General features: G+C 51.0%; 2 protein-coding genes across 2 annotated transcripts in view; both read left to right on the top strand.

The window, feature by feature from the left end:
• The first annotated feature begins 548 nt into the window (after window positions 1–548).
• Window positions 549–6624, top strand: EFNB3 (ephrin B3). Its single transcript, XM_068530436.1, has 5 exons — window positions 549–1093; window positions 3268–3560; window positions 3730–3822; window positions 3933–4037; window positions 4473–6624. Exons 1-5 carry the CDS (start codon window positions 972–974, stop codon window positions 4880–4882), a joined length of 1023 nt encoding a protein of 340 aa, XP_068386537.1. The 5' UTR covers window positions 549–971; the 3' UTR covers window positions 4883–6624.
• Window positions 6625–14625: 8001 nt separating this feature from the next.
• DNAH2 (dynein axonemal heavy chain 2) overlaps window positions 14626–25571 on the top strand; it is a 94147-nt gene continuing 83201 nt past the window's right edge. Inside the window, exons 1-3 of the mRNA XM_068529806.1 lie at window positions 14626–14782; window positions 19694–19755; window positions 22704–22874. Of these exons, the coding sequence (XP_068385907.1) occupies window positions 14626–14782; window positions 19694–19755; window positions 22704–22874 (390 nt within the window). The remainder of the gene's footprint in view (window positions 14783–19693; window positions 19756–22703; window positions 22875–25571) is intronic.

Below are 25571 nucleotides of genomic sequence, written 5' to 3' on the forward strand. Positions count from 1 at the left end.
TCCTCGTATGACCTTGGGCAAGTCACGGGGCCTCTCTGAGCCTCAGTTTCTTCATCACTGCAACGGGGATCCTTAAGCTCTGCCCCTCCCACTTCACACAGGTAGTCAAGACGGTCAACTCAGCTCACTTTGTAAAGTGCGGAGCCTTCAAGGTTATTATTATTCTCTCCAGACCTCCCCGGAGCAGCGGTGTTGTTTTGGGATGGGGGAGGAGGGGGCTGCGGGAGCGAAAGGGGCTGGGTTCCTCGGGGTGGAGAGGGCGAGAGCCTTTCTGGATTTGAGGGAGCGGAAGATTCCAACCGCTCGGGCGATCCGAGGGCAGGAGGGGAGGTGGGCAGAAACTAAGCCAGAGCCGGAGAGTTGCAGAGACAAAGGGGGCGTGAGAGACCGCGCGGGGGGGTGAGGCGGGGCGGCGGGGTGAGGGCTGGGAGGTGCGCGAGGTGAGGGAGGTGTGGGGGGCGTGGGCTGCATGATCGCCCGCTCCGACTCGGGCTCCAGCTCCGGTTTTTCCCTCCGCCATCCTCTCCCCCTCCCCGCCTCTCCTTTAACTCCCCCCTCCTGGGCTCAGGACTGGTTGGTTTCCTCCCTTAGCCCGCTGCCCTCAATCCCGGCGAGGCTGGGGCTCCGGCTCGGCGCCCCTTTCCCCGCTCCCTCGCCCGGCGCCCCATGCCGCCCCCGCCCGGTCCCCGGCTCCCCCAGTCCCCCACTTAGGCCCGCTCATAAATACCGGGGTGCCGGCGCGTGGGCTGGGGGCGCAGGGTGCCTGCAGACGGCCCCTGGAAGGGCTTCTGCGGGCTGAGCGCTCCGGAGAGGGGACGCGGGCGGAGCAGGAAGCGGGTCCGCGTGGGAGCGGGGGGCATCAGCCACCCGGGTGGCCGGGGCAGAATAGCCCGGGCGGCCAAGGCAGTCACCCCAGGGGGTGAGCGACTTTGGGGGAGTTGGTGCCCCGCCCCCCAGGCCTTGGCGGGGTCATGGGGGCCCCCCAGTCTGGGCCGGGGGGCGTGCGAGTCGGGGCCCTGCTGCTGCTCGGTTTTTTGGGGCTGGTGTCTGGGCTCAGCCTGGAGCCCGTCTACTGGAATTCGGCGAATAAGAGGTGAGCGGCCCGGGGGTGGGGATACCCCACACCCTGTGGGCAGGGAGTCTGGAAGCCTTGGGGACTTTGGGGGCTGGGTTCTCGGAGCTGGGAGGAGGCCGGAGGGAGGGTGCTGGTGATCGGATGTGAGCTGATGGGCAACCAGACAGAGGTGATCTTGGGAGCCAGACTCGCGGGTCGCACACCGAGCTGGATGCGGGTGGTGACAACCATGTGTCAGGAGTTTGAAAGACCCCCAAGGGGCAAGGATTTGAAAGATCATGGGTAGCTGGGAGGGCAGTGGAGTGGTTATTTGGGTTTGTGGGAGACCTGTGTGGTGTCGGGGGCTGGGCTTAGAGGGAGCCTGGTTAATGTCAGCTCTCAGGAGAGCAGCTGAGTAGGTGCTGCTGAGGCGCTGAGAGGAAGGGCAGGGTGCCTCCCTCCACAGAAGGGACTCAGTGGTGGAAATGGGAGGGAAGGGCTCTCAGTTTGGGGGCTCTGGGGACAACTCCCCCAAGGCTTTTTGACCCTTCTTCACACATCCGTCTCCTAACTCTTGCCCACAGCCAGAGGGTCTGTGAGCCCTTGGTGGAACAATTTCCCAACCAGAAGATTTTCCTGCCTTCCTGGCTTGGAGATTTCTTTCTGGAAGAAGCCTGGAGCCCCCTAAAGCCCCCACTTTCCCTCTTGCATCTGGAGTCCTGAGGACTCCGTTGCCCCCTCCCCCATCTTTGCTGCAAACTCTTCCATCAGACCCTCTGTTCTGAGGCATGCTTGCTTTGCTCTGAAAAAAGGCCAGGGGTCAGATGAAACTTCAAGCCACACAGAGTAGGACAGAACCCTTGGGAGGTCATCTGGGTCCCTTGCCTCCATGCAGATCCTACTCCCCGTTAGCAAAAGAGTTTTGTGTTTTTGAAAACTTCCTAATTCCCTGGGGAGGCTGTGTGAGGCCATGCAAAGAGGGTGTGCTTTGGAGCTCATCAAATCCTAGGTCTTAATCCTAGCTCTGCTGCTTTCTGCTGTGTGGCCTTGGGCAAGTCACTTAACCTTTCTGAGTTTGTATCCTCAATCCTTACAGGTTTTATGAAGATTAGAGGTAAGGTATTTGAACATATTATATGCTCATTAAAGGAGAACTAGGGTAATTATTCTTCCTCGCTTTACTTCACAGCTTCCCTCACATTTCCTGTCCTGGCCTCCCTCCCATATCTCTTGGGGTCTAATCTCAAATGTCTTTTCCCCTCTCAGTCTCCTACCCACCAACTCCCAGATGCAGTTGGAGTATCAGGAGCAGTGTGAGGATGTAAGTTAGGCTTAGCCTGATAGAGCTGAGAAAATGGAGTTAGGGTGTTCTGGGAGCTCTTTGGGATGTTGGGGCAGGGAGGGAGGGGGTTATTTGGGAGTCTGGGAAGATACCAAGCAGCAGTCCCCTGTGACCAAGTTCTGAGACCCTGTCTGCAGTTGTTGGCAAGTAGTGGCTGTGCTGGGCCAGTGGCTGCCGGGGCTCAGGGAGATGCGGACTTGTGTCGGCTGTGGGTCGAAAAGTCAACTCTTTCAATTCCAAAGCAATAGGGCACTTTCCCTAAGAAGTGTGGGACATGGGGGAAGTGGGGTACTGAGCAGGGAAATGTCTGGGGCAGCTGTTCCGATTAGCCCCATTTAGGGCCATTGCCAGACCAGGCATCTGTGTCCTGTTACATTGCCTGGCTACTTGGGACACTGGTCTGGATCACCCTCCACACCCCCTCCCCCACCCTGCCCCCTTTGCCCTGAAATCACTGAAATTCAGTGGTGGCCTGTGGGAGGGGAGGCTCTGCCCCCATGGTTGACTGCCATGGAATAGTGAAATCACCCGGGAGGGGTGGGCTGTGTGGTTCCAGAGAGGCCAGCTCCTTGGTAACTGGCATCCTGTTGCCATGGCAACAGGACTGGTGATGGAGCGAGAGATGGCAGTGTGCATGTGGTGAGGGCGGGCTGAAGAGTGCATTTGGGCACACCAAGGGGCAGGAGACCTCTGAGCCTGGCTTCCTGCTGCTTCTGTGAGCTTCCAGAGACCTTAGTGCCTGCTCTGTCAGAACAGACTCTCCACTCAGACAAAGGCTGTCCTGCAGGGATGTGGGGTGAGGGAGGCAAAGCTCTGGGGACCAGACCTCTGACACCTCTCGTCCTTATCCACCTTGCCCTCCTCCCCATAGGTTCCAGGCAGAGGGTGGTTACGTGCTCTACCCTCAGATCGGGGACCGGCTAGACCTGCTCTGCCCCCGGGCCCGGCCTCCTGGCCCCCACTCCTCTCCTAATTACGAGTTCTACAAGCTGTATCTGGTAGGGGGTGCCCAGGGCCGGCGCTGTGAGGCACCCCCTGCCCCAAACCTCCTTCTCACTTGTGACCGGCCAGATCTGGATCTCCGCTTCACCATCAAGTTCCAGGAGTATAGCCCTAACCTCTGGGGCCACGAGTTCCGCTCACACCACGATTACTACATAATTGGTACTTCTGGGCAGCGGGCAGGGTCGAGTGGGGAGGTGCTCCTGGGATCGAGGGCAGATGAGGGAGGGGACCACTGGAGCCACCTCGGGTGGTGTTGGGGCCAGGCATGGAGACAGAATAGGGGTAGACTCTGGAGCGCCAACTTCTCCCTCTGGTTCTTCTCTCCCAGCCACATCGGATGGAACCCGGGAAGGCCTGGAGAGCTTGCAGGGAGGTGTGTGCCTCACTAGAGGCATGAAGGTGCTTCTTCGAGTGGGACAAAGTGAGTGGGGCTGGGGCACACCTCCTAGGGGCCGAGGGAGCTTGGGGCAGTACCATCATGGTCAGGGGGCTGCTGTCTCAACCTCTCTCTCGGCCCTTCCCTGTCTCCAGGTCCCCGAGGAGGGGCTGCCCCCCGAAAGCCTGTGTCTGAAATGCCCATGGAAAAAGACCGAGGGGTGGCCCACAGCCTGGAGCCTGGGAAGGAGAACACAGCAGGTAGGAACCAGGGGTCCAGCCTCCTGTCTTCCCTAGCCTCCTCTGCTCTCGGACCCCAGCTGCCCTAGCTTCACCCTCTCCCTCCCTCCCTCTTCAGTTTTGGGGGCAGTGATACAGGAAAGACGAGAAGAGAGGATGGGAGGGCGGGAGGGGAATGGAAGCCAAATGAGGAAAAGACTCAATTAGAACTAATTAGCCAAGTCAGTGCTTCAATCAGTGCTGTCAGAGAAGGGGGGAGGACTACTTGGCATGGAGCTGAAGGGCTGGACACACCTGGATTCCGAGTGGGGCTTGGAGGGGAGGGGAAGTGGGGTCCCCAAAGGGCCTGGGCACTGCTGGGGAAACCCATGGGGACCCGCAAGGATGGGTGTCCAGATGCCCGGGTGGCTCCTTCAGCCCCACCCCCTCTTTCCTCCTTCACCCCTTCCCTGCCAGGTGACCCCACCAGCAATGCAACCTCCCGGGGTGCTGAAGGCCCCCTGCCCCCTCCCAGCATGCCCGCAGTGGCCGGGGCAGCAGGGGGGCTGGCGCTGCTCTTGCTGGGCGTGGCAGGGGCTGGGGGTGCCATGTGTTGGCGGAGACGGCGGGCCAAGCCTTCGGAGAGTCGCCACCCTGGTCCTGGCTCCTTCGGGAGGGGAGGGTCTCTGGCCCTGGGGGGTGGAGGCGGGATGGGACCTAGGGAGGCTGAGCCTGGGGAGCTAGGGATAGCTCTGCGGGGCGGTGGGGCTGCAGACCCCCCCTTCTGTCCCCACTATGAGAAGGTGAGTGGTGACTATGGGCATCCTGTGTACATCGTGCAGGATGGGCCCCCCCAGAGCCCTCCAAACATCTACTACAAGGTATGAGGGCTCCTCCGACCTGGCTCTCCTGGATCCAGCCCTTTGTGGGGTGCTCCTCCAGTTTAATTCACGGTTTGAGGGACACCTCTAGCATCTCCTTGGCCCCCTTTGCCCCCCCAGCTCCTTTGCTCCTCCTGGCTCTTGCCTCTTCTCCACTTTTAGGATTCCCTAAGACATCCACCCAACGACTGCCTGCCCTCCGGTTGGCTGTGTGTGCCCCTCTCTGTCTCTGTGTTCCTGGGTCCTATTCCCCTGGGGAGGGGGCAAAGATTCAGCCTCTTCGTGTAACCATGACCCAGGGATCCTTGTCCCCCTCACCCACTGAGAGCTAGGAGTGGGAACAGTCTGTCTTTTGGTTGGCACCTCTTTCTGCCTCTCACTGTTTTTCTCTTCTTTTCTCCTCTCTCTCTTATTTTCTGTCTCTCTCTTCTGTCTCTAGGTCTGTTCCTCTTCCCTAGCATCCTCCTCCCTGTATCTCCTTTTATTTACCCACTTGGCTTCTTATCCTGTACCTCTCCCATCTCCAGGGTGGGGGCATCAAAGCATTTCTCCCCTCAGCTCCCTCTTCTGACTCCTCTTACCAACCACTCCCCTCAGTCTGCCAAAAATGGGGGCCTTATGGGGAAGGCTCTGGCACTCCACCCCAGCTCAGGGCATGGGTAGCAGGGCCTCCTCCTCTGCCCTGCCCCAGGCCTCTACATACTTACTCCAGCCATTTGGGGTGGTTGGGTCATGACAGCTACCCTGAGAAGTGTCCCGTTTTGTCCAGTGGCCAATAGCAAGCTATGAACCAGTCAGGACACATGTGGACTTGGTCTGATGCTGAATGGGCCACTTGGGACAGGAAGTGACTTGCTCCAGATAAGAAGTGACCAGGCCTGGACAGAAGTGGCCTGGGAAGTGGAAGCAGTGCAGCAGGAACTGGAAGTGCCTTCATCCAGGACAGGAAGTAGCACTTCTGAAATAGGAAGTGGTCTGGCTGGAACCGGAAGTGGCTTAGTCTGGGGGGTGGGGGGAGGTGGATGGTTCTTACTCTGTGGAGAAGGGTGGGCAGGAAGAACTTCCCATTTCAGGAGGAAGCTGGAACTTACTCTAAGAAGATCGGGTGGACTGAGGTTCTTCCTAGTATTCAGTGTCACGTGCCAGGATCTCCCTTCCCTTGTTCTCTGTGCTGCTTTTAGGACAGCTAAGGTGGCTGCCATCTGCCATGGCAGGCTCAATTTGTCTTGTTCTTCCCTTTCCATATCCCAGTATAATCTCTGTTACTCAACAGGATGACCCCAAGAACCCACGTGTTGTCCCCAGTAACCTGGATGCCTGTCTTGTTCATCACATCCTCCATTTCCTACTCCCTTCAAACTCAACACAGCTCCCTTCTTAGTGACCAGAATGGTGGCCTACTGACTGGTCTAGCTGACAGTGGTCCTTAGCAACAGCCACTCTTTCCATAGTGACCAGCTGATACCTCTTCCTGCCCACTAGTGCACAATTGGGTGTTGCCTCAGTTTCCTCCCAGCTCATTTCCATTAGGTCAGAGCTGCCTTTGGGCACCACGTCGGCCACCTCAATCACCAGCCAAGATGGTTGCTTTGTCCACCAGAGGTCAAGTTATCTCTCTGGTGCTGTAGTTCCCAGCTCCTTCCTGATTTTTCTAATCGCTCCTTCCAGGGAACAGGAAGTTGATATTGCCATGGGGGAGGTGGCGGGGTATGGCCGTCACCTCAATAGTCTTACTGTAAAAGGGAAATTTGAACAACAAAAACCAAAAAAAATAAAAAACTTCAAAAGTTGATGAGAAGGCTGGAGAATGACTGGACATGAATTGGGGCAGAGAACTGGTGATTAGAGCGGCTTTCCAGCTGAGGGTTGAATTGCATGAAACCAAGGTGTAGGGAGGGGGTTGGGTTGGATGGGTGAGGTGGACAGTGCATGGCTGGCGGAGGGGGGTGTGGTCATGGGCTGGGTGAGGAGGCTGAGGAAGGCAGCCACTGCCAGGGGAGGGAGAGAGGAACCCAGGTGGGAGTGGGTTGCCAATACATCCAAATGGGTCTGTCTGTGAATATACGTTCACACACGGGGGAAAGCCCCAGTGTCTATTGCTAAACCAAGTACCAGATTCAAGGCAAGTCTCAGTCGGAAACAAAGTGGAAAAAACACGCTCACGTGTTTAATCTAGTCCCTCCCCCCCTGCCCAAGGCACTCCTGTGCCCAGAAGACTCAGGGACCCAGGCATCAAGCTGCCTATCCCGTGGCTCCCTGTGTACCCATAACCCAGGCTCTTCTCCCCCCAAAACCCAGATACCCAGTCCCCTAGACTCAGCCCCATTCTCCAACCACAAAAGCAGCCGTGAGGAGCATCGCTGGAGCCAGTCGGTGGGGGTCACAACCTCTGACCTGCCCGCCCCTCCCCTGACTTTAGGTCCCCTCCCGCTGTCTCCCATCTGCCTGGAGGTCGAGGGGTCCTCCTGCCCCTCCTCTGTCCAGTGGGACCCCTGCCCCTCCCCCTGTCTGAGCAAGATGCCTGGGTCCTGAGAGGTGCAGGCACTGTAGGAGGGGAGTTGAAAACTGGGAGGCCAGGTGCTGGGCTGTCTGGAATTTACTCCTGCCTTCTAAGCCCACACTGGAACTGCCCGAGGTGGGGAGGCTGGAGGGGGTGTGGAAGGGCTGGTTCCTGCCCCTTAGTGGGGGTTGGTTGTCATGGCAACATCCCCTTCTTCACACAATGGGAAACCCCCCTCAGCCTCCCGCGTGGATGGAGCCGACAGCCCCATCGCTGGCTATCAGCCTCAGGGACTTGGCAACCGTCACTATGGCAACCCAGAGCCCAGCAACAGGGCCCAGTGAGAGAGGGAGGGGTCCACAACCGGGGCAGGGCTGTGTGTGCGAGGGGGCAAGGGAGCCAAGGAAGACTCCCCTGCACGTATATCCAGAGGCACAGGTGGAGAGAAGAGAGGGAAGAGAAGTGGGGATAAATAGTCTCCATGACAGACAAACATCTCACCAAAGCAACTGAGACATCATAACATGCTGAGAGACAGGAAGACACCTGGGGACAGATGCACAGCTGGGGAGAGGAACAGCACATTCTGCACGTTACCCTGGGACACACCCCTTCACAGAACTGGTATCTATAGACTCTCCTCTCCCCAGACATTAACAACGCAAGACCTAGAGCCTTCCACATGTGTAGTGATCTTTTGAGCTATTTGAAAGCTCAGGTGACTTCCATACAGAAAAACACATGCCATCCTATTCGCTTTCTAGGTACAAACACACAAACACTCCTAGGGTAACAAGTACAACAAAGCAAGAAGAGGTGCAGGAAGACATTCATTCATTCATTCATTCACTCATTTACTCAGCATCATATTAAATGTCTACTTTGTTCCAGGTACTATTTCAGGCACTGGTAGTATGAGGTGAATAAGGCAAAGCCCCTACTTTCATGAAGTCCACATTTTGGTGGGGAACAACATAATAATATTTCTGGTAGTGATAAGTGATATAAAAAAACAGAGTGAAGGGGTGAATAGGATGGAGAGTATCAGGAAGATGCTTTAAGTTAGGAGGTCAGGAGGGTCCCTCTGAAGAGGTGACATTTGTTCAGGACCTTGAATAACGAGGAGTATGGAAGGCAGGCACTATGGGGAAGGGCATAGCAGAAAGAGGGAACAGGGCTTCCCTGGCGGTGCAGTGGTTGAGAATCTGCCTGCCAATGCAGGGGACGCGGGTTCGAGCCCTGGTCTGGGAAGATCCCACATGCCGCGGAGCAACTGGGCCCAGTGAGCCACAACTACTGAGCCTGTGCGTCTGGAGCCTGTGCTCCGCAACAAGAGAGGCCGCAACAAGAGAGGCTGCGACAGTGAGAGGCCCGCGCACCGCGATGAAGAGTGGCCCCCGCTCGCCGCAACTAGAGAAAGCCCTCGCACAGAAACGAAGACCCAACACAGCCAAAAATAAATAAATAAATAAATAAATTTATTTAAAAAAAAAAGAAAGAGGGAACAGCAAGTGCAAAGCATAGAGGTGAAATCTCAACAGGCTTGGGAATAGTGAGAAAGACATCACAACCACACACATGTTCTAGCTGTGTCCTGTCTTTCCCCAGCCTCAGCGTGTAGGGTAGCAAGTGACCAAGGAAGAATCCACATTTAGGAAGTTGATCTAGCTCCGTCTTCCATTTTTTCCCCTTTGTTTCTTTTTTTTTTTTTTTTTGACCTAAAAACATGCTTTTTTACTTCATTATAATCAATACAAAGAAATCAGCACACAAAAAATACATTTCCAGACAAACAAACACACCAGTTTTGTAGAAAAAGATAGAAACATTTACTTTAAGGTCTGGGGCGGGAGGGGGTCCCGTTTGTTTCTTGTGTGGATGTGAGCTGTTTCTTGTGTGGATGTGAGTTTTCCTCAACTAAATTTTATGCTCTGGGAGGGCAGGGATAACGCTCTGAGATTTTGGGGCTGTGGTACAGCTGCTGGTACAGAGTCTAGAGCAGAGTGGGAGTAAAGGATCTGAGAGAGCTGGGGACCACGGAACGTAAAGCCCCCACCAAGCATAGGATGGAGGCTGTCCTGGGGGCTGTGCTGCAGACAGAAGCTCACACTTTTCCATCCTTCCAAACAGAAGCAGGATGTAAATTAGGTTGAGGTATGTATGTTTGTGTCTGTGGTCTATGTTGAGGGTTTTAAGAAAAGGAGAACAGAGCAAAGGGTTGCAGTGGGAATTTCTGATGGGGAATGGTTGACATCACAACTGGAAATGTAGTTAGAAGGAAAAACAGAGCTTCCTAAGTGGAATCACAAACACGGGGCATCCCCTTCCCTAGAGAGAGTTTCAAGATCTGTAGGCAGGCTGGGAGAAATGTGGCAGGCTGGTTTAGAGGCAGCGGGCTAGCTGGGATGGGCTCAGAGAGTTGGGTGGGGGTAGGGAAAAGGATACAGAATAAATGGGAGTGAAAGCTCAGCACCGGAGAGATGTCTGAAAGGCAGCAGCGAAGGTGGAGTCCTGTAGGGAGTTCTGAGGGGACCAGGTCCTAGGGTCCCCTGATTCCCAGAAGGAATCGAAGCATTCCACGGCCTGGCTCTCCCACTTCCCTCAGTTGCCATCAGAAACTCAGGCATCAGCTCCCTCCAATCCAAGTGGCTAGTGGTGGTGGTGGGGAGATTGAGCAGCCTCGGGGGGGCGGCAGCTGGTGAGTGGGGAGGAATCTGTGTGCTCAGCAAACAGCAGCCTCAGTGCCCAGTGGCTGCTTCCTCCCTCATCAATCAGCCCAGCCAAATGTCCTTGCATTCCCACCACCCCGAGGGGACTGGGGCTGGGCCAGGGTCCCCAGGGGAGTGAGATGGGATGGGTGGGGGGAGGGGGGTTGGTGCTTGGCTCCCCATCTCTTGGCCTCTGTTCTCTCCTCTCCTGGAAGCTCTCTGTTCGAGTCATGGAACGGACTCCCTCCTGGTGCTACTATCGTGAGGGCATCAGCTACAAATCACCTGTGGGGGTCTGCTGGTGGAGGGGGGGTGCAGGGGGGAAGAGGGGTGAGTCAGGGCTGAAGAGGAATCTACTCTGGTTCTCACGGGACCGGCCCCGGGCACAGTCAGCAGGGAGGCTGCTGGCACAGGGGCTCTGCGCCCCCGGCTGGCCTCTCCATCCCTGACGGATGCTCTGGACAGCAGGCTGAGACCTGGACCACAGAAATGTCCTCCCTCTTCTCACCTTTTCCTAGCCCCCAGCCCTAATTCCCCACTTCCCACCACGATCCAGAGGGCCAGCCCCCAGCTCACCCTAAATCTGCTGCTCCCCCTTGGGGACTGGGGCCTCCAGACCTTAGCCTCTGGCTCACTCTCCCCCCTCCTCAGCCCTTGCTCCCCTCAGGGACCCAGGCGTCCTGCCCACTCCCTTCACCATAACAACCATTCTTTTGGAGTTGCTTAAGACTTTAATATCATTTCATTAAGTCAGCTAGTTCAGAGAAGGTTGGGGGCACAAAGAGACTGGGGCGGGCAAAAAAGGGCCAAGGTAGGGGGGAAGCAAGGGAAGAGCTCCCTCTCTCCGTGGAGATGGCTCTGAGAAATCAAATATTGACAGTGAGAGAACAGAACTTATTAAAGCTGGGACAGGGGTGTGTGTGGGGCGCTGTGGGAATGGCCGGATGCCTGGGTTCTGAGAGTAATGAAGGTCCTGGGAGGAGGGAGTGCCTGAGGCTGGGAGGATGCAGTGAGATGAAGGGTTCTGTCGTACAACTCTTCTGCCCATTTCCTTTGCGAGGTACTGAGTCTTGCTACCCCGGCTGTTTCTCAGCTGTCCCCTAGAGCCGCTGGGGACAAGACCCCCGTCACAGCTGTGGTTGCCCCCCCTTTCATCCCTTCTCCCTACCTCCACCTCTGTTGATGAGCTTCAGTGGCGTTTAATCGGATTGAGCAGTAATTAGCAAAGCGAGATGTTTGATTACCTATTTAGCATAATGTAGGGGGCTGGGATCCCTAGGCACAGCCAAGGCCGGCGGGGGGGGGGGGGCGGTGGTTCAGAAAAGAAATGGGGTCTACGCAACATTCCTTTCCCTGAGGGAGCCATGAGCCCCGCCTATAAGTCTCCCCATCCTATGCCTCCCCTCAAATCTTCACTCCTCTGGGACTTCTCCCTGGGGGATCTGACCAATCATGTCACCTCTCTGCCACCCACTGCCTAACTGGTTAGAGGATCACCCACTTAGCCCTGCCTGCTGTGCAGCTGATTTTGGGGTGTGGCAGGACCCCTCTCTCCTTCAATCCTTGCCCTCAGTAACAGGAATGTGGGCTGGGCAGGAGCCCAGAAACCCCCTTTAAGGATAATGGGGGGGTGCCAAGGGCAGGGGTTGTCAATTCTGGAAATAAAAATGGGGTAGGTAGGATGGTGAGGTCAGAGCTGGGCTCAGGTGTGGATTAATCCACAGGCCCTTCAGGAGTGCCAGGGACTGCCAGTCCTCGCCCTGCCAGACTGGCATAATGAGACCCGTCAGGTGTGAACATCAACCAGGAAAAGGGGGAACTGAGGTGCCAGCTTCTCTCCTCCAGCAAATAAAATGTAATCAATTTAGCTCCTCATGGAAATGTAATCAGTGGGCTCGCTGCGGGCTTTGTCTTAATTAGGCACTATTGATGGAAGCAGGGAGGGTGCCTTCCCATCCCCCTGACTCGCTTCCTCCCTGCATCTCCCAGGCCTCCCTAAAGCTTCCACCAGCCCCAGGTACGGCTCAGTCTTCCAGGCGCCTCTTCTGGCACCCCGGCCCGCAGCGCCCCCTAGCACCGGCTGCGGTCTGCCCCTCCTCTCACACCCCTCTCCTGTCGCTTCCCCACGACTCAGTCTTTGTTCTTATGGAGAGCCGAGCCCCTCCCCGGCCCGGTCACCTTCCCCAGAGAGTCCCCGCCTCCTGTCCCCCCCCCCAAAACAAGCGACGCTTTCCAAAGCCAATCCTCAGATTCCAAAAATTCCAGTTCCGTTCTTCCCTCCTTCCCCCACCCCGCGCTGCAGGGCGATCCTAGACCCCGGTCCGAATTAAGAAGGGGGAACGAGCGGGAGGGCAGGGGTGCTCCAGCCCCGGTTTTTTCCCCGGACTCAGCTGCAGCCACGGCTGCCTCGAAATCCTGGAGCGCCTTCTAGAGCGCGCGTGAGCCTCGCAGGCGGGACCTCGGGCGCCATCAGCTGGACTCGCCCGGGATGGAGCTCACAGACCCGCGCGCGGGGTCGGGCGCTTGGGTTCCCCCAGCCTTTTCAGTGTCCTGCGGGAGGCCACTCATTGTTTCCAGTCCCAGTCCTTCCCGCCCGTCCTCAGACCAGGCCTCCCGTCCCCCTCCAGCCCCCCTCCAGCCCGCCAGGTTTAGCGGCTTCCCCTTGCCCCCCAGCCCTCTTGCCCCGGGTGCCCGCCGGGGTGACGCGAGCGCAGCCAAGCCGGGAGCGGCTGATCAGGGCGTCTCTGCGTCTGCGCCGAGGACGCTGGCTCGGCGCGCTCGGGCCCCCGCCACTCGCCCGCCCGCGCTGCCCGGGGTTGCCAAGGCGACGCGTGCAGGCGCCGGCCCGAGAGGGCCACGCGGGGCAACTTCTCAGCTGGAGTGGCCGGTCGGTCGGCGTAGTGAGGAGAGGGTCGGCGTCGTGAGGTGTGTGTTGGCGGCGGAGGGCACCAGGGAGAGGGGGAGGAATGCCGGGGAGAGTGGGAAGCTACGGGGAGAAGGGTCAGTGGTGAGGGGTACGAGGGAGAGTTGCGGGGGCGAGGGAAGAAGGGGCCGTTGCGGGGGAGGGCAGAGGAAGGGGCAGCTGAGAGGAAGGAGCGGCGACGGTTGTGACAGTTGTGTGAGGAAGCTCCCGTGAGGGGAAATTTGCCCACTGGAAGCCACTGGTGGTTGGAGGAGAGGGCCGGCCCCCTACGCTATTGCCTGAGAAATAGAATGAGTCCCAGGCTAGTAGAAGGCTCCTCCTGGGGCCTCGGTGTGGGACCATGGGGCGAACCCCATGGGGAGGTGGCTCCCAGCCTTGCCACCGGAATGTTCCTGAGGCTGCAGCCGGAGGCAGGGAAGCACAGCCTGACGCTTCTCTGGAGACCGATGGCAGACGCCGCGCTGTGGTACCTGGCTTTATTGATGTGTTGGCCTAATAGAACGGTGTTCCTTGGAGCAAAGTACAAATCCTTCAAGTGTGAAACTCATAGCGTATGATCAATGCCTGTGGCAGCCTGTGGGGATGAGGAAGAAAAGCCACAGGTGGTTGTCAGGCTAGAGCTGAGTGAAGAGGGACTGCCCAGCGAATCAGACATTGCCCCGGGCGCCCGCCAGAGATGCCCCGCTTCCCGCCCTCCTGCTTTTCTGAGAGAGACACTACTGGGCCTTCCTCATCGCCCCATTTCTCCCTCCCCCAGACACAATTCCAAGTTCATTGTTGGATGACTTTTGTCCTTCCTCTTCCAGTCTGTTCTCAGGACACCTGGAATCGAATGCTCTAGGTCTTCATTAATCGGTTAGCGCAGACTCACTCAGCCCACTGTGCGAAGACACCTTTTCAGTACACGCAGAACAGGGCTTCTGCCCCTCAGGAGTGAAAAGCTGAAGAGGCAGGTTGCAAATACTGTTTCTTCCTTGTTTAAGGAGGTCACAGATTTTAGTGTGGGTAGGACGGGCATTTTTCTTTCTCCCCGCTTCCAGGGGGTGACTTGGGAGAAAAGGAGGTGCATAGGAAAATCATCTTGGTTGCTCAGTGACTTGACACAGTGACAGAGAGTGTGGAACCTGGGGACAGTCTTCCCTTCCCTGGGCCCTCCTCACTCACCCATGGCCCTGAGAGCTGGAGTGCTTGAGGGTGTGTGCAGCCACACCTCAGCGTGGTAGATCTTTCCCTGATTATCTTATGTTCTCATCCCTCTGGGCAGAGATAGGGGTTCCTAAATCCTCATTAGTGGGTGTCTGCTGTGCCCTCATCTTTCCCCCCCCCCCCCCACCCCGGCCGCGCCTTGGGGCTTGTGGGATCTTAGTTCCCCGACCAGGAACGGAACTCATATGCCCCCTGCAGTGGAAGCGCGGAGTCCTAACCACTGGGCTGCCAGCGAATGCCCTGTGCCCTCATGTTTAGCTTCCATTTATTCCTAATGCCTTGAGGGACTGATTTTGATTTTTAACCCAGTGCCCTGAAGAAAGTGGGATATCCCAGGGAAAGGACTGAGGGTTGGGGGTGGATCTGGTGGTGGACCCCCAGCTTCCGTGTGTCTGCAGGTTTTGCCAACACAATGTCCAGCAAAGCTGACAAGAAGCAGAAAGTGAGTAGCCGGGGAAGCGCCCGCTGGCGAGCCGCTCAGTCTGCTCTGGCCGCACAGGCTGCGGAGGCCACCCTGCCGGCCAGCAGTGAGTCCCAGGCAGAGCCCGAGTCTCTCAAGGAGGAGCCTGGTGGGTACCTGCTGGGGAGAGGCTTGGAGGCAGAATGTTTGTATTGAAGGAGGGTCTTAGGGCCGGGGAGCAGGTTCTGTTGCTTCTGGGTAAGAAGCAAGGGGTTCAGTGGAATCTCAGGCCTGCTGCTAGGTCCCTTGTTTCGTGTTTTCCTCCTGGCCAGCCTTATACTTGTTCTTTCTGTCTTAAAATTTCCCCCCAGTGCACCAAGAGCTCACCAGCCAATCCTCTATGCTAGCCTCTTCTTCCTTATTTCAAGTGTTCCTGGTTGCTCCTACCCCAGTGAAGAGGGTTTGATCTCTTCCTTTTTCCCATTTTCACCCTGGGTGGCAAAACAAATAATGTTTTCCTCCCATTAGGCCCATCACCATGGAGACTCAGCCTGCTTTGCCATCCTTTGAATCCTAAGCCTGACTGAATCTTTCTCCCATCTGTTTAAGGCTCTTGTATCTCCGCCCTCATTTCGTCAGGGCCTTGGTAGACTAAGGAGGTTCAGGTTCAGGGCCACAGGAAAAGAAGCCTGATGTCTAGATTGAGGAAGAAAAGAGTTTAAAGAGGCTGCCTCTTGTGGCTTTGATCTGAGGGATTCCTTCCTGTTGGGTGAGCTGGGGCCAATAGGGTTGGAAGGTTTTTGGTAGCTGTTGCTGTCACTAGGCTGTCCCTTAGAGCACCGGCCAGTGTAGCTATGACTGTGAGCTAAGGATAGGCCTCCCCTTTTACCTGGGGCTTCTTTACACTGCTAGCAGCCTGTCAAGATGGAGAGAAATAGAATCCCCTTTTAATATTAAAAGTTGAGAGATTAAGTGTGGGCATGGGAGAAAGGGCCAGGGTACACAGGGCCTTGCCCTGGGATCTAGACATTGGAACCATGCAAATTTTTTCTTCTGAGTTCTCTTAAGAGCAGTTTAAAGTGGGACTGGCTCCTAGAAGCTGGGTACCAGGAGCAGGGGGAGGGAGGAGGGAAGGCAGTGAAGTTCAACTTGGAGACTCCTCCGGGGTGGGAAGGGAATGTCAGGGTGTCATGTGATGTTGCTTATATGTGGAATCTGAAAAAAGGGTACAGATGAACTCATCTGCAGAGCAGAAATAGAGTTACAGACGTAGAGGGCAGACTTGTGGTTGCCAGGGGGTAAGCGGGGGAGGGATAAATTGGAAGATTGTGATTGACATATGCACACTACTATATGTAAAGTGGATAAGTAATAAGGACCTATTGTACAGCACAGGGAACTCTACTCAATACTCTGTGGTGGCCTATATGGGAAAAGAATCGAGAAAAGAGTGGATGTGTATATATATATGGGTGATTCACTTTGCTGTGCACCTGAAGCTGACACAACATTGTGAATCAACTATACTCCAATAAAAATTATAAAAAAAAGGAACTTCTAAATGAAAGCACTGACCCCCAAACACCAAGGATCTCTGAGTCCTTTTAGCTCTAAGCCTTTTTATTGTTTGATGTGGAGCTTTCTAGCTGACACTTGATAGAGGTTCAGAGAAGACTTGGGCCTCCAAGGCAGACCTGAAATGAGCCTTAATCCCTGTACTCAGGACTTCCCTGGCGGTCCAGCGGCTAAGACTCCGTGCTCCTAATGCAGGGAGCCTGGGTTCCATCCCTGGTCAGGGAACTAGATCCCACATGCATGCCGCAACTAAGAGTTCGTGTGCTGCAACTAAAGATCCCGTGTGCCGCAACGAAAGATCCTGCGCAGCCAAATAAATAAGTAAATATTAAAAAAAAAAAAAAATCCCTGTACTCTTTGGAGTTGGGGAGGGATTGAGGCCTGTCCCACAGGAGACAGAGGGGGCCTACTATGGTCTGAATGTTTGTGTCCCCCCCAAATTCATATGTTGAAATTCTCATGCCCAATATGATGGTGTTAGTAGGAGGGGCCTTTGGGAGGTTGCTTAAATCATGAGGGTGGAACTGTCATGAGTGGGATTAGTGCCTTATAAGAAGCAACTCCAGAGAGATTCCTTGCCCCCTTCCGCCGGACATAAAGAGAGGTCTGCACTCCAGAAGAGGGCCCTCACCCAACCCTGCTGGCACCCTGATCTAGGACTTCCAGCCGCCAGAACTGCGAGGAATAAATGTGTGTGTTTAGAAGCCACCCAGTCGATGGTGTTGTGTTAGAGTAGTCCAAATGGGCTAAGACCAGGCCTAAAACACTTCTTGGTGAAGGATGGTGGGTTAAAGGGCAAACACCCTTTTGAGGTCTTTATTGATATCCTTTGCTTCCTTAAGTGCTCCTCCGTTCCCACTAAGAAAAGAAGTACAGGTTCATAATCCCATATCTGTAATTTTAAAAAGCCCTAAGAACTGAAAGTTTTTTCCCCCCAAAATTTGGCATCCAAACTTATTTGGTGGTGAGACATAACCTAAACTGACATGAAGGTATTTATAGTCTATTTAAACCACTTAGTATAAATTTTCATATGTTTTACTGCAGAAATACTGACACTAAAAGTTTGTGGAGTGCTGTTCTAGAGGCCCCAAGATGTGGTGGGGGGGTCTCACATACCATACGGTATTACAAGTCTACATTCTGAGATATACTTGATCCCAGGGGTTTTGGATAAGGGATTGTAGACCTATATTTCAGGCAAATCAGAAAAAATACAGAGAATGAGATAATGAACACCCATGTACCCGTCACCCAATGTGAGAATAAATCATGATGGCAACAAGTGAATCCCTTTGTCCCCCTGCTACTCCCCCCCCCACAAGCCCTTCTCTCCTTCTCCAGAGGTCACCGCTATTCTGAGTTGGTGTTTGTCATTCTCAAGCCTGTTTCCTAAACTTTTACTGCGTGTATCCATGACCATCACATACTAGTATCGTATTGCATGGTTTAGACTTTATATAAATTGTATTACAATAGAGGACAAAACCAGTTTACTCTTGAGATTGTCTCAGTCTCCCTCCTCCGCCTTGTTCCTGTCTGAAACCTTGGATGCCCTTGGCTTTCTCGAAGGGCGTTGGGTTTCTTGGTTACCCATCCCACTCACCACTGAGCTCCTAGAATCAGCTGTTCCATCTTTCTCATGATTTCCTTCCTCGGCCTGTGTGCCTCACTCCCCTCTTAGGTTTTCCTTCTGGAAGTTGGAGTGTCCTGTTCCCCAAGGTCTTTTGGTTGCATCTCATTTGTTCCTTCTTCCTTTCAGCCCACGGGAGATGGGAGGCCCACCAGTTTTACCCCAGTCTCCTGTGTGAGCAACAGATCAGGAAGGAGAGGGACACCCCCCTGGGTTTTATGGAGTCCAGAGTGGGGATGGTGGTTTGCTTGGAGAGGGGCTGATTTCTGTGGGCCCCAACTTCTCCATGTGGGAAGAGGATGGGGGAAGAATGGCAGGCCAGAATCTGAATGCCTAGAATGACCTTAATACTGACCGCCTTCATTCCCCTGCCTCCTTCTGTGCCCCCTCCAGCCCCAGTCAGCTTTTTAAAAGAAAATTTAAAAAAATATATATATATTTATTTATATTTGGCTGCGCTGGGTCTTAGTTGTGGCATGTGGGATCTTCACTGTGGCAGGTTTAGTTGCAGAGAACTGGAGACAGGGACTCGAACAGACATTGGTATGCCCATGTTCACAGCAGTGCTATTCACAACAGCCAAAAGGTGGAAACAACCAAGCGTCCATCAACGATGAATGGATAAACAAATTGCAGTGGAATATTATGCAGCCATAAAAAAGAATGAAGGTCTGCTACGATGCAACAACGTGGATGAATCTTGAAAACATGCCAAGTGAAGGAAGCCAGTCACAAAAGACCGCATATTGTATGATTCCACTAATATAAAATGTCCAGAATAGGCAAATTCATAGACTCAGAAAGTAGATTAGTGGTTACCAGGATCTGGGAGGAAAGGGGAATAGGGAGTGCCTGCTAAGAGGCCAGGCTCTGGTGCAAGTTAGAAGTAAAGATATAGGGGCCATGGGGTGCCAGTTTCTCAAGGTACTTCAAGTACCTTGAAGTGGAATTGCTCGGTCATATGGTGACTCCGTGTTTAACTTCTTTTTTTTTTTTTAATTAATTTATTTAATTTATTTATTTTTGGCTGCATTGGGTCTTCGTTGCTGCTCACGGGCTTTCTCTAACTGTGGTGAGCGGGGGCTACTCTTCGTTGCGGTGCGCGGGCTTCTCACTTCGGTGGCTTCTCTTGTTGCGGAGCGCAGGCTCCAGGCACACGGGCCTCAGTAGGTGCGGCACTCGGGCTCAGTAGCTGTGGCTCGCGGGCTCTAGAGCGCAGGCTCAGTAGTTGTGGCTCACGGGCTTAGTTGCTCCGCGGCATGGGGGATCTTCCCGGACCAGGGCTCGAACCCGTGTGCCCTGCATTGGCAGGCGGCTTCTTAACCACTGCGCCACCAGGGAAGTCCTAACTTCTTTTATTTGTTGTTGTTTTTTGGCTGTGCTGGCCGGCATGTGGGATCTTAGTTCCCCATCCAGGGATCGAACCCGTGCACCCTGCAGTGGAAGCTCAGAGACTTAACCACTGGACCACCAGGGAAGTCTCTGTGTTTAACTTTTTTTTTTTTTAAAGAACATTTTTTTTTATTATTAATTTATTAATTTATTAGTTTATTTTTGGCTGTGTTGGGTCTTCGTTTCTGTGCGAGGGCTTTCTCTAGTTGGCGGCGAGCGGAGGCCACTCTTCATCGCGGTGCGCGGGCCTCTCACTGTCATGGCCTTTCTTGTTGCGGAGCACAGGCTCCAGACGCGCAGGCTCAGTAGTTGTGGCTCACGGGCCTAGTTGCTCCGCGGCATGTGGGATCTTCCCAGACCAGGGCTCGAACCCGTGTCCCTTGCATTGGCAAGCAGATTCTCAACCACTGCGCCACCAGGGAAGCCCTGTGTTTAACTTTTAATGGAATGCCTTCATTTTTGAATTTTCATTCTTCCCAGAGCCAATATTGGAGGAACCTGAAATACAGAAAGAAGAATTACAGGAGCGTGAGGTAGACGTGGTAAGTCTGGCTTTTCTCTGAGACAAATATTCCTCCCCAACAACTGGTGAATCAAAGGATCAGTTGCAGAATGGTGTACGAGGAATTCTCTTCAATCTCTCACTACCTTCTCTTTACTTTCTACTGGTAGCCTGCTCACTGCAAATCCAGTACACCGAGTAAAGGGCAAAGTTATCCGTGTCCCCTACCCCTCCCAAAGAAGAGGGCTTTCAGTGAGGAAGAGGGCTCTTAGGCCCTTCCTCATCTCTCCACCTTGGGTCAGATTGCAATAAGCTATATCCGTTGAATGGGTGAACATCTGAACAAGGTGAACAAGCTGGGCGGACACTGTCCTAATTGGATACTAATTTCTAAGACATCCTCTTTCTTCCTGTCCTTCAGTTCCCTCCTTTGGCTGAAGAGTTTACAGAAACCACTTGAAATACTTTCAGAATCTGACACTCAGTAACCTCTATACCTTTATTTCCAAGCTGCATCAGAGCTGAGGCACACCCTCAGTTACCTGGGTTAGAAGAATAGAGTGGTGACCTTGAACTTTTTTAAAAAGGGAGAGAAAAGTGACAACTACTCATTAAAGAAAAAAATTGGAAGGGACAGAAAAGTAAAACAAAGAAAGGGAAAATAAAAGTCATAGTATTACTGCCTGAACACATCCAACGTTACTAATTTGGTATATGTCCTTTCTTTCTGTGTAGATTTGCAAGTTTTTTTGTTTTTTAGCAATCCTAACTGTACCACACATTATAATTTTTTATTAGGCTTTCTCACAAAACATTTTTTTATTCTTCATGTTATTATATACTTAAAAAAATACATCAGGCTGCCTTTATTTTTTTAATCACAAATATGTAAATCACAAGATACCTCTTTTTTTTTAATATGTAGTATTTTCATTACTGTTATTACATACTTTTTTTTTTTTTTTTTTTTTTTTTTTTTTTTTTTGGCCGCCGTGCAGCATGCGGGATCTTAGTTCCCTGACCAGGGATTGAATCCGTGCCCCCTGCAATGGAAGCGTGGAGTGTTAACCACTGGACCACCAGGGAGGTCCCTGTAAGCACCATTTTTAATGTTCATACGGTGCTCCATAAGATATATGTATCACAGTTAAATCTTTACTCTTGGACATTTGCCATTTATGATTTTTTTGCTCTCATAATAATACAGTGATGAATATTATAAATAAAACGAACACATTTTGAAATACTTAATATTTCCTTAAGTTAGATTCCTGATTATGGAATTCCTGAATCGAAGAGTAAAGAACATTTCTAACACCTCTAATACATAATGCCAAATTGTTTTTCAAACAAATTGCATTTTTTTGCCCTCGCACTAGCAACAAACCGTTTCCAGGCCTGGGTGTTAGCAGTTTAGCAAAGTTTATTTTATTTTATTTTTTTTTTCTGGCGGCATCCCGCGGCTTGTGGGATCTTAGTTCCCTGAGCAGGGATTGAACCTGCGCCCTCGGCAGTGAAAACGTGGAGTCCTAACCACTGGACCACCAGGGAATTCCCTAGCAAGGATTTTTTAAAAAATGATAGGCAATAAATGATATACCTTTGCTATGTTTATTTGTATTTCTTTGATTTCAAATGAAATTGAACATTTATTTCACATTTTCATTTTCTCTTTTTTTTATGACATGATATGTTTGTTCATATCCTTTCGTCCATTTATTTATCTGGGTCTTAGTGTTTTTCTCGTTGGTTCTTCATGTATGTATTTATATACGGAAGATTTTAGATTACTAGCTAAATTTTCTTGACCTGGAAACTTTAAGTAAAAGGGATTCCTTCTCATCTTCCAGAAGTACTGGAAGAAGGACGGGGTGACTTCTCAAGTTCACCGAGCTAGATTTTTATATCCTCTAGTTTTCTTAATTTATGTAGTAGTGTTCAAAATAATGCTGTCTTTTTTCTAGCCACCAGTTATGATTTATTTTCCATCCAATTGATTTGTTCTTTGGTGTTTTGCAGTCTTGTCTTTTCCCCTCCCTTTTTCTTTTTTCCTCACTGATATGCCAGTTGACTTTTGCCCAATATCACATACCTATTCCAGTATCCTGTGGAGGCCACATCATGGAGAAATTGCTCTTTTACCCTTATCCTTTCTCCAGCTTGTCATCCCCTTGCTCCTAATTGTTTTCTTTGTTTGTTTGTTTTTTGTTTTTAACATCTTTATTGGAGTATAATTGCTTTACAATGGCTTGTTAGTTTCTGCTTTATAACAAAGTGAATCAGCTATACATATACATATATCCCCATATCTCTTCCCTCTTGCGTCTCCCTCCCTCCAACCCTCCCTATCCCACCCCCCTAGGTGGTCACAAAGCACCGAGCTGATCTCCCTGTGCTATGCCGCTGCTTCCCACTAGCTATCGGTTTTACATTTGGTAGTGTATATATGTCCATGCCACTCTCTCACCTTGTCCCAGCTTTAATGGAATATTACTCAGCCATAAAAAGAAATGAAATTGAGTTATTTGTAGTGAGGTGGATGGACCTAGAGTCTGTCATTACAGAGTGAAGTAAGTCAGAAAGAGAAAAACAAATACCGTATGCTAACACATACATATGGAATCCTAATTGTTTGACTCAGGCTAATATCCTACATGTTCCCTTGATTTATTTTTACTGTGAGGTTGAGGGTTGCTTGATAAGACATTTTTACAAACACAGGCATAAATGAAATATCTTGGGAAGATAATATCCCTCAGTCTTCCTCCATGATCCATTCTGTTTTTACTGGTAGAGGGAAGAGAATCTTATTGTCTTGTTTCTTCGAAAGCTTGAAACCTGTCTTTCAGTCCGTTCTCAGCTTTCCCTTCCCCGTTCTGAAGCTGTCTGACATCTCTCATCCCCCACGTCTCATACGTGACAGTGGATGGGAGAAGTGACCCATCCTAACAGCTGTCCCTGCTCTGGCCCTCTGCTCTCCTTCTGCAGAAGCCCCTTTTCCTGTCCCGAGCTGTGCTGACAGGACTGGCAGCTGCCACTTGGACAGAGGAGCACGATACCATTCTGGAACACTTTGCCCAGGACCCTTCGGAGCCCATCCTCACCATCTTCATCGACCCCTGTTTGGGGCTGAAGCTAGGTCTGGGGATGCCTGTGCAGGTACGTACTCCGCCGTCCAGACCTCAGGGTGTTCTCCCAGGGGGCTGAGGGTTCTGAGGATCTCTGTCGTCTGTGAGTCTTATCTCCTGTGTACAAGGTCTGTTGAGCCTCACAGTGTGTCAGACACCCTGCTTGGCAGCAGGATACAGAGAGGAATGAGGCAAGGTTTTGCTTTCGATGATCTCATGGTCTAGTGGGGAAGACAGACATATAAAAAATATTTACAGTATATTATGATGCCTGGGCAAAGCTTTATAAGAGCTTTTTTGGAAGCAACTAATGTAGCCAGTGGAATGCCGGCAGGGCTTGGTGATGGAGGTGATATTTGAGTTGGGGATGAAGGGTAAGTAGGATTTCATCGAGGCTGAGTATGCTCATCCAGGTAAAGAACACTTTATGTGCAAAGAAAGAGGAGTTGTGGGAAATGATACTGGAAAGGTGGGTTGGGGTCAGCTTGTGATGGGCCTTGTATGTTATGCTAAAGAATTTGGCTTTATCCCAGAGGGAACTATTGAAGGCTTTCCTGGGTTAGATAGATAACTATTCCAACAATGGGGAGGATACATTAGTGAAAGGTAAACCATGGGTAGGGAAACAGTTAAAAGACAGAAGTATAGTAAAATGGTGGTAGAATATGGGTGGTGGGTGTACAGGTCATTATTGTAAAATTCTTTTAGTGTTTCTGTATGTTGGAAATTTTTAGAAATAAAATTTTGGAAAAGAAAAAGGCTATTGCTTTGCTTTTATTGGCAGCGCATATGCAAAAATTGAAATGATAATGAAGATTAGCATGGCCCTGCTCAGCAACATAATTTGTGAAGCTTCCACATTAAACAAAGCCCAAAACAGGCCATGGCTTTTTCCTGTGTACTGGCAATAATCGGCTATAAAGCATCATGAAAAAAATATTTCATTCACAAAAGGAACAAAAATTTGCAAAAAGAAATTTAGGATTTATACGAAAGAAAACAACTTTGTTGCAGGCCAAGAAAGAAGATTTAAATAAATGATGAGCCCTATCCTGTTTCTGAGTGGGAATCTTGATATTATAAAGATCATTCCATCCAAAAAAAGTATTGTTTTAATGCAACTCCGATCAAAGTGCCCCAGACCCTAGATCCCTAGTGTAAAGGATTATTTAAAGTATATCTAGAAAAATGAAATGAAAATAGCAAAAAAAAAAAAAAAAAGATGAAGAAGAAAAGTAATGTAGGAGACCTGTGAATATGAAAATCTTTTATTAAATTACAGTAATTAAAATAGTTAGATTGGGGCACGAATATGTATTATATAATCAACAGTAAAGAAACAGAGAGAGTCCAGAAACATATATGTAAGCGTTTTCTACAAAAATTGCATTTAAAATCTGTGGGGAAAGATGGATTATTCAATGAATAGAATTGGGAAATGTGGAAAACAAAGGTTTTCTATTAAAAAAATCTAGTGGGGCAAGGGGGAAATAGGGAAATGTTGGTCAAAGGGTACAAATTTTCTGTCACTACAACAAAGGCAATAAAAGCAAAAATAAACAAGTGGGACTACATCTAACTAAAAAGCTTCTGCACAGCAAAGGAAATCATCGACAAAATGAAAAGTCAACCTATGAATGGGAGGAAATATTTGCAAATCATATACCTGATAAGAGATGAATACATATCTAAAATATATATAAAGAACTCATACAATTTAATAGCAAGAAAAAACAATGTGATTAAAAACTGTGCAGAAGAATCGAAAGGACATTTTTCCAACGAAGACATACAAATGGCCAGCAGGTATGTGAAAAGGTGCTCAATATCACTAATCAGAGAAATGCAAATCAAAACCACAGTGAGGTATCACCTCATACCTGTTAGAATGGCCATCATCAGAAAGACAAGAGATAACAAATATTGATGAGGATGTGGAGAAAAGGGAACCCTTGTGCACTGGGAATGTAAATTGGTACAGTCACTATGGAAAACAGTATGGAGGTTCCTCAAAAAAATAAAAATAGAACTACCATATGATCTAGCAATTCCACTTCTGGGTGTATATCCAAAGGAGATGAAAGCACGATCTCGAAGAAATATCCACACCCCCACATTCATTATAGTTTATTTATAATAGCCAAGGTATGGAAACAGCCTAAGTGTCCATCATTGATGAGTGGATAAAGAAAATGTGGAATACACACACACACAGAGGAATATTATTCAGCAATGAGAGAGAAAAAAAACTTGCCATTTGCAAAAACATGGGTGGCCTTGTAGGGTATTATGCTAAGTGAAATAAGTCAGAGGGAGAAAAACAATTACTGTATGATCTCACTTATATGTGGAATCTAGAAAAAAAAAAAAACTAATAGAAACAGAGAACAGGACAGATTGAGAAACAGAGATTCAGATGGAGGGAAACAGAGGACAGATTGGTGGCTGCCAGAGTTGGGGATGGGGGAGTAGGGAAAATGGATGAAGTTGGTCAGAAGGTACAAAATTCCAATTATTAGATAAATAAGTTCTGGGGATGTAATGTACATACAGCATGGTGACTCTAGTTAACAAAACTGTATTGTATATTTGAAAGTTGCTAAGGGAACAGATCTTAAAAGTTCTGACAAGAAAAAAAAATTGTAATTATGTAAGGTGATAGGTGTTAACGTATTGTAATCATTTTGCAATAAATATACATATCAAATCATTACGCTGTATACCTTAA

The sequence above is a fragment of the Eschrichtius robustus genome, chromosome 20 (assembly GCF_028021215.1).
Source record: "Eschrichtius robustus isolate mEscRob2 chromosome 20, mEscRob2.pri, whole genome shotgun sequence".
NCBI lineage: Eukaryota > Metazoa > Chordata > Mammalia > Artiodactyla > Eschrichtiidae > Eschrichtius > Eschrichtius robustus.

What these genes read in the sequence shown, in the direction of transcription:
- EFNB3 (XM_068530436.1), top strand. Translation starts at nt 972, where the DNA reads ATGGGGGCCCCCCAGTCTGGGCCGGGGGGCGTGCGAGTCGGGGCCCTG. An exon ending in GCTTCTTCGAGTGGGACAAA is followed by an intron (nt 3,823 to 3,932) that starts GTGAGTGGGGCT and finishes CCCTGTCTCCAG; the next exon opens with GTCCCCGAGGAGGGGCTGCC. An exon ending in TGGGAAGGAGAACACAGCAG is followed by an intron (nt 4,038 to 4,472) that starts GTAGGAACCAGG and finishes CTTCCCTGCCAG; the next exon opens with GTGACCCCACCAGCAATGCA.